The sequence below is a fragment of the Thalassophryne amazonica genome, chromosome 8 (assembly GCF_902500255.1).
Source record: "Thalassophryne amazonica chromosome 8, fThaAma1.1, whole genome shotgun sequence".
In the NCBI taxonomy this organism is placed as follows: domain Eukaryota; kingdom Metazoa; phylum Chordata; class Actinopteri; order Batrachoidiformes; family Batrachoididae; genus Thalassophryne; species Thalassophryne amazonica.
This window is the reverse complement of record NC_047110.1, coordinates 21,806,131-21,814,725: the sequence shown is the minus strand read 5'-3', so window position 1 is coordinate 21,814,725 and position 8,595 is coordinate 21,806,131. Positions and strand designations below refer to the sequence as shown.

Here is an 8,595-nt window from a genome sequence, read left to right as displayed (position 1 = left end):
ACCGTTAACCATAAGCATTCCCTTAAACCTTTACAGTGCATGCACTTACCATAGCAACAGAGCGTTAGCTTTAATGTAATGTCCCCTGCCATTTTTAAAGCAATTTAAATTTCTGGTGAACAACCAGCACAGTTGCCCAAAGTTATTTTGAACACAATTAATATCCTTAACTGAGGTATGCAGGTTCACTGTGTGAAAACGTATATCTTTTAACCCCTAAAACCACTGATAACACGCACGGAACCCACTATCTCACTGATGGATCAAATAAATGAAGATTTACAGCAAATAACCAACAGGCACAGCCACTCGGTCGTGGTGATGTGAATATAATGTGTGTGTTGTGCTTTGGTGTACATGTGGGGTAAGAGGCGTTGACTTGAACTGTCCCACAGTCCCTCCCACTGGCTCTGGCATTCAGGTACAGCTCCCTCCCTTCCTCTATAAAGCCTCCCATGTTAGCAGTGTCAACTCCAGACCTCAACTCATGGTCAACTGTAAACAGCTTTGGAAAAACTCCAAACTCCGGTAAACAAAACGTACCGACATCAATTCGCTACATCACCGTGGAAACAGGAGCCACAGGTAAGGAACCTTTTCCTCACCAACTGCTGAGACTACTAAAGGATGTTTTAGGTATAAAGGAATGGAAATTGACATCCAGTAAGATGTGGATCAAAGGATTGAAGGGCTATGGGGTTGAGTAACGTTGGGCTCATTGATGTCTAGATCACATACTGTAAATATTTTGCCTAACAGTGAAACTTTTTTTTTTTGCCTTTGTACATCATCACAATGGGGCTGAAATCAAACAATCACAATGTGCATGCAGCTTTAATTCAATGGGTTTTAAAATAAAAATTACAGTGAATTTTATACATTGTCCCTCCATTTTCATAGACCATAAGAAATTGTTTTTTAAAAAAGCTAGTTTTACTGTATTATTTATTTTACTGCTAATTTTCTTTTGATAAATCACGGGATGGATACATGAACATTTCCAAGTCACTGAATAAGTGTTGGACTTCATTTTCATCAATCATCATGGATGCATGATGAATCTGTATGGAGTAGCCAGTTGTCAAAAAATAAATAATAATAATAATAAAAAAAATTTAAAAAAAGAAAAGAAAAAAATAATAAAAAAAAAATGGAGAAACTGCATATAATGTAACTTTGATCTACCATCAAGATGTATAACAGCTTGTCATGGGTATCTTGGTAACTTCCCTCCCTAATGCTCTTGAAAAGTTAGTTTTTGAGAACTTGCTACTCCACGCATGAGGAAGGTGCATCCAGAAAGTATTCACCGCACTTCACTTTTTACACATTTTGTTATGTTACAGCTTTATTCCAAAATGGATGAAATAATTTTTTCCCTCAAAATTCTACACACAATATCCCGTAGTGACAATGTGAAAAAAGTTGATTAGAAACAACAACAACAACAACAAAGAATTCACATGTACATAAGTATTCAGAGTCTCTGCCATGAAGCTCAAAACTGAGCTCAGGTGCATCCTGTTTCCACTGATCATCCTTGAGATGTTTCTACAGTTTAACTGGAATACACCTAGGGTCAATTCAGTTGATTGGACATGATTTGGAAAGACACACACCTGTCTACATATAAGTATATGATAGTGCATGTCAGAGCACAAACCAAGCATGAAGTCAAAGGATTTGTCTGTAGACCTCCGAGACAAAATTGTCTCGAGGCACAAATCTGGAGAGGGTACAGAAACATTTCTGCTGCTTTGAAGGTCCCAATGAGCACAGTGGCCTCCATTATCCATAAATGGAAGAAGTTCAGATCCACCAAGACTCTTCCTACAGCTGGCAAACCGTCTAAACTGAGCGATGTGCGGAGAAGGGTCTTAGTCAGGGAGGTGACTAAGAACCTGATGGTCACTGTATGTGAGGTCTAGCATTCCTCTGTGGAGAGAGCAGAACCTTCCAGGAGGACAACCATCTTTGCAAAAATCCAGCAGTCAGGCCTGTATGGTAGTGTACCCAGACACTAAGCCACTCCTTAGTAAAAGGCACATGGCAGTCTGCCTGGAGTTTGCCAAAAGGCACCTGAAGGACTCTCATACCATGAGAAACAAAATTCTCTGGTCTGATGAGACAAAGATTGAACTGGTGTGAATGCCAGGTGTTATGTTTGGAGGAAACCAGGCACCATCCCTACAGTGAAGCATAGTGGTGGCAGCATCATGCTGTGGGGATGTTTTTCAGCAGCAGGACCTGGGAAACTAGTCAGGATTGAGGGAAAGATGAATGGAACAATGTACAGAGATATCCTGGATGAAAACCTGCTCCAGAGCACTCTTGACCTCAGACTGGGGTGATGGTTCATCTTTCAGCAGGACAATGACCCAAAACACACAGCCAAGATATTGAAGGAGTAGCTTCATGACAACTCTGTGAATGTCCTTGAGTGGCCCAGCCAGAGCCCAGACCTGAATCTGATTGAACATCTCTGGAGAGATCTGAAAATGACTGTGCACCGATGCTCCACATCAAACCTGATGGAGCTTGAGAGGTGCTGCAAAGAGGAATGGACAAAACTCTCCAAAGATAGGTGCACCAAGCTTGTAGCATTATATTCAAGAAGACTTGAGGTTGCAATTGCTGCCGAAGGTTCATCAACAAAGTATTGAGCAAAGGGTGTGAATAATTATGTACACGTGATTTCTTATTTTTTTTTATTTATAATTAATTTGCAAAAATTTCAAAAAACTTTTTCCATGTTATTATTATGGGGTGTTGTGAGCAGAATTTTGAGGAAAAAATGAATTTCATCCATTTTAGAATGAGGCTGTAACATAACAAAATGAGAAAAAAATGAAGAGCTGTGAATACTTACCAGAAGCACTGTACCACAGAGCACCTGAAATAGCGATGATTTCTGTTAAAAATAATAGTCATATTTCGATTGTCTAATTACTTATGGTCTCTGAAAATTGCCGTGAATCCTAAATAGTTAAAGCAGTATTTCTTTTAAACCATTTCAATTAAAATGAAAAGTCAACATTAGAATCACGTCTTGGTTGCTTCATTTCAACCCCATTTTGTTGGTATTGTCCAAATACTTATGAATGCAGCGGTATCTATCTGTGACAGGAACGGATCATCAAGTCATCAAAATGTGTTTGTCAATTACTTTTGCTGCTAGTTTGGCTCGAAGTAATGTGCAGCTACCGTGCCTCCAGCAGCAGCACATCTGAGCTGATCTCCTGAGTAAAACATCTGTATTTGTCCCACTGACAGCCGACATGAGGTTAGTGATGCATACGGTCATCTGCTGCTGTGTGTTGATCGTGGTCCTGCCGCTGGGAAACAGTGTCACAAGAGACGCCAACACTGGCCTGAAAAAGAGGTAAGCTGGCCGATGCCTGACAGTCCACACAGCACACATCTGGTAATAGGTGAACGTTTACTGCAAGCAAGGAAATGTGTGATGCTCAGGGTTTAGTGCACATCTGTGACAGGCTGAGAGTGTGGCTGCAGACTCGTGTGAAGAGAGACCAGCACAGCAGTTTAGGGACGATCTGTGAGCAATGCCCAGATGTCCAGGATGTGCCACAGCGGAACATGACCACTGAAACTCTCCCGACATCATCAAGGTACCAAAAAACCCTGCTGCAGTTATTTTTTTGAAGCAGCCAAAAGAGTGCCTACTGGACGGCACACAGGTCTGACTATTCAACACTGCAATAAAAGATGAAGACAAATAGATTAAAAAAAAAAAATCCAAACAGATTTACAGAAGTGTGGTTACAAAAAAACTGAATGATAAATATATACATTTTTCCTGATTAGATCATCTATAGGGTGTCTCAAAAAATATATTTTGACAGCACAGAAAAAACAATCAATATTATCAGACATTTTCTGCATGACCATGTGGCCCAAGCATGTCATTTTTCTCCCCAATGCACAGTTTTGAGCTCAGTCTTTCCTTTGTGATGTTTTAACCCTTTATCTTTTACACCACATGATCAATGTAACCTCCTCGTCTGAAGTTTCCTAAGAAACAATTCATCCGACTCCCGTTTTCCGGAAAACCACCCAGCAAATTCATGTCTCCCTGCCATTTACTGGGGAGTTAGTTCACTCTGAATTTTGTATGGAAAGAGATGCAAGTCAGCCCTTAGGATGTGTTGCACAGAACTTGACGATTTTTGTTCTCTGAATTAGGGTCAACTGTGGCATTTTTCCTGGACTTTAATGTGTTGCAGAACAAACTTTAGGGTTCCTGAAATGCGCAAAACATCATTATTTCCCAGTAAAACCATTTCCTGGTATTCATATTTCAGAGTACTTTTGGGTACATTTTTTAGACACCCTATAGATTGTATATAACTGATAAATCAAGATAAAATTACATTTATCTGAATGGCAACTGGAGTTTCAGTTATGGCTGTTGATAATTTTCAATTCAGTTTTCATTAATCTCAGTTATTTGTTAAAATTCTGAAATTGTAAAAATTATTGAAGGAATAAACAAAAGTGTCCTGTGGGGGTGTGTGTGTGTGTGTGTGTGTGTGTGTGTGTGTGTGTGTATATATATATATATATATATATATATATATATATATATATATATATATATATATATATATATATATATATATATATATATATATATACATGTATGTGTGTGTGTGTAAGTAAAAATGTATGTGAAACCACCAGTGTAAAACTAAGTGTTAATTCAACACTGTCAGTGTTAGTTTTACACTGGTGGTCTCACTGTAGTCAGAGTGAGACCATACGAGTATGTTCACTGTCAGTGTAAATTTAGCATTGGTGATTTTACTGTGTATCTCTTTCTCTCTCTCTCTCTAATTATATATATATACATGTATGTGTGTGTGTAAGTAAAAATGTATTGATTCATGAAATCCAAAGGTGCAGTCATATGCAAACAACTTACATCAAAATAATTTACATTACATGAAATAATAATACAGAGAACAACTCAGACTTCTTAAAAAATTCCAATGATTCTCGTTCGTGCAAACAAATCTTGACATAATTTTCAAACCTATTAAAAATGTGAATTAAAAAAATAATGGATTGCATAAAAATGCACAACCTTGAATATAACAATTAAAACAGCAGCTTGGTTGTTAATCAAGTGAGACTGGACATAAAATCATTTCCAAATTATCTCTTCAGTTGGATGAATCACTCACTATGACACCATATTTTTATGTACTTTAAATCATGTTTGTGATATTTGTTTAAATGTTTGACTTTTCTTTTAAACCCACAGATATTTGAATAACATTTACATGTAACTGCAATTAAAAGTTTTGACATTCAGTCAACTTATTTCAAAACCAGTATCTCAAATTTAGCCCGTAAAAAAAAAAAAAAAAATCCTATTTAACATAAAGTTTTCACTGATTTTTGCCATGTTTAAAGAAGCAGAACTGTTTAAAAGCTGTTAAAAGCAGCTTTAAATGACTTATTTTCAACAAGCTATTATAGGTGTTCAGGTGGCCTAAAACCCCAAATGAGAAGTTTGCACAAGCAGATCATCCACGGGAGCAGCTGCCAAAGCTCCCTGAAGTGAAGCAGTGGAGCGTCTCTATCCTGCAACCCTAGTTTTTAATTTTTTTATTTTATTTTTTGTCTTCAGTTCAGCTTTGTAGTTTGAGTGTATGTATGTTGCAAACCTACTATGTCAGGCATATTTGAGTATTGTACTGTCTAAATAGTATAAGTAGTATAGTAGTATAGCACTGTGTAAAAGCATTCTAAATCAAACAGTATTTACATGTATCAAAATTAAATTTGGTTTAAAACCAGAGCTGGGAAAACAAACAAACAAACTAAAAAACACTTCATAATAAATAGCAATTTGAAAATGGTTTACACCCAATAATAATCAGTGTGCCACAGTTTGAAAGGATTGAAAATCTGTTCATCATGAAACAGAAAATAAACAAATCCTCCTCACATCAGATACAAAACAATCATTTCTTTTTTATTAGAGAGTTCAAAATATTTTTCTCCCAGTTGATTTAAATGACTGCCAGTGCAAACATGTGCTTGATCTCATAACTTTTCATGTTGGTTTTGCAGCTTTGGGCTGAAGGTCCGATCCAGGAGGTCAGCAGCAGGTTGCGTCCTGATCACCTGTGGAATCAATGTGCTGATCCATCGCCTCAACCACTTCAGCAATCACAAGAAACAGCCCAGCGCTCCCAAACGCAAGGTGGATGCAGGAGGCTACGGGCGGCGCCGCCGCCGCTCCTTAATGGATCCTCATGCTGGCCTCCAAACAGGGCAAAGGAGGTGGCACACAGAGAACAGGGCACGCACTGCGGCCTAGGACAGGAAAGGTTTGATTCCCAAAGGCTCACCACAAGAGGCTTTGCTCCAGTCACTCAAGATGAGGAAGAGATTCAATCATTCCATTAACACTGGGAAGCGTGTGTGTGTGTGTGTGTGTGTGTGTGTGTGTGGTGTGGTGTGGTGTGATGTGTGTGTGTGTGTGTGGGTGGGGGGGGGGCTGGTGCATCAAAAATTCCAATCAGACCAGACAGAACCGGACAGAAATGTTTGTCTGTTCTTCAGCTTCTGATGTCATCCAAAAAATAAATCTGTGAAAAACTGTTCCAAAATTCCTGAAGAACAGAGTTGTTGTTTTCTATCTTACTGAAGCTAAAACTGATCCTGTCGCACTAAAAATGGTTTGTGTGTGTGTATGTGTGTGTGTGTTGTTTCCTATTTGTGTAGTGCAATTTAAAAAAATGTGCATGTGTAAAATAAATACATAATGATGTTCATGTTTAGGCCCCCATCTGTATGGGGTTGCTACAGCTCTGTATCGGGATTTGGTGCCAATTTTACACCGGATGCAATTCCCGATGTAGCTCCATTTGCATCCGGAAAGACTGGTCTTTATAAGTGATGTCCCATTCAGATACTAACCAGGAGCCACTCAGAGCAATGTACACAGAGCAGAATAAAAAAATAAGAATAAATAAAAATCAAACTATCAGCTTGTATATAAGTAAATATAAACTCACCTGATATTTAAGCATATTATACAATTATATTTTTATCTGAGTAACATGTATTAAATGTACATTTTTTTAGTATTTAATGTATCTTAACAGTGTACATAATGAACTACATTGTCATATATTCTACATATATATGCTATGCAACTTGTCAGGTAATTAATCATATTAGTGATGCATAATTACAGACACACAGAGTGGTATGTTTAAGCATATGTTTGTAGTTTCTCAGAACTTTTATTTGGATGCTGTAGGAAGAAAAAAAAGAAAAAGAATGTCACTTTGAAGTATAATAGAAGCATTGTGCTGCCATCTAGCTTCTCTGTGATGTAACAAATGCAGGTCACAGTTTTTAAAAAGAATATCACTTCAATAAAGTGCTGACTGTGGTTCTATTAAATGTTTGATCATCAAAGCTACAGTTTCACCATTTATCTGCTTCTTTACTTGCATGCATTAAATCACAGCCATCAGTGATGTTGCGCAACATGATTGATGCCGTGGATTTTCTATGAGTTCCATGTGGTGAGAAGTGTAACAGCTTTCAGCTGCAGCCAGTGAAAGAAGAGGCTGACTGTATGTTAAACATGTTGTGTGTGCACGTGTGTGTGTGTGTGCACGTGTGCAAATTTCACTGCAAAACACTATATACATGTGGCTTGAATATTTGTGCCAAAATGCAATTGACAAGATTGTATTTATTTTTTATTTTTAAAAGTCTAATACACAATCACAATAGCTAAAAGTGTACATTCCTTTCTAAAAATAACACACGATTTGTCATTTGTCTTCACTGTGTCACAGAAACATGCACTGAAATGACTCATGACCCGGGTCAATGTTTTGGTTTTAAAATGTAATTGCAGCATTACATCAAAAACAAAAATGATTTATCTTTTGTTAAAAACATTCCAGCTTTTGATAAAAGAATACACAAAAGCAGGTTGTTTTCATTTAATCAGCAAGATTCTGATAAGGTTGAACGATTTCAATTGCTGTAATTTGACCTCTGAGGCGACATAATGCCTGAAATAGCTTATAAAAAATAAGATTACAAACAGGCCTGGCTTTGATTATCTCAAACGTATGGGTCAACACACATTATAACCTTCAGTAAAAGAATCCAACTAAACCCACCATCACCTACGTACTAATATCACCATCACTGTGTGAGATGTTTTTCCTTTACCACATGGTTTATTGAAATTTGGCAAACACCTTTACTAAATCCCCATTTTTGCATATTGGACATACGGGTTTTCAGAGTCCCGCTTCAATTCAATTCAGTTTGCTTATTTTTATATCACCAAACCACAACACAAGTTGCCCCAAAGAACTTTGCAAGGTAAAGTCTGACCTTACCGACCTACCTGAGAAAGCACATAGTCAACAGTGGTAAGAAAAAACTCTCTCAGGATTTTTTTTGATGAAGAAACCTTAAGCAGACCAGACTCAGAGGGGTGACCAACTGCTGAGGACATTCTAACAATAAAAGTTAAGTCTCATTAGCTGCTCCCTTGTTTACATTCGGGGTCATCACAACAAATCCAAG

The 8,595-nt window shown here is 37.6% G+C and overlaps 1 protein-coding gene across 1 annotated transcript; it reads left to right on the top strand.

Moving 5' to 3' along the window:
• The first annotated feature begins 481 nt into the window (after positions 1 to 481).
• admb (adrenomedullin b) lies at positions 482 to 6,349 on the top strand. The gene is made up of 4 exons (XM_034175851.1): positions 482 to 585; positions 3,274 to 3,382; positions 3,495 to 3,629; positions 6,100 to 6,349. Exons 2-4 carry the CDS (start codon positions 3,279 to 3,281, stop codon positions 6,347 to 6,349), a joined length of 489 nt encoding a protein of 162 aa, XP_034031742.1. The 5' UTR covers positions 482 to 585; positions 3,274 to 3,278.
• Positions 6,350 to 8,595: the final 2,246 nt, after the last annotated feature.

Coding starts and splice junctions, on each gene's coding strand:
- admb (XM_034175851.1), top strand. CDS start 3,279: ATGAGGTTAGTGATGCATACGGTCATCTGCTGCTGTGTGTTGATCGTG. Junction 3,383..3,494: donor AACACTGGCCTGAAAAAGAG/GTAAGCTGGCCG, acceptor CATCTGTGACAG/GCTGAGAGTGTGGCTGCAGA. Junction 3,630..6,099: donor ACTCTCCCGACATCATCAAG/GTACCAAAAAAC, acceptor TTGGTTTTGCAG/CTTTGGGCTGAAGGTCCGAT.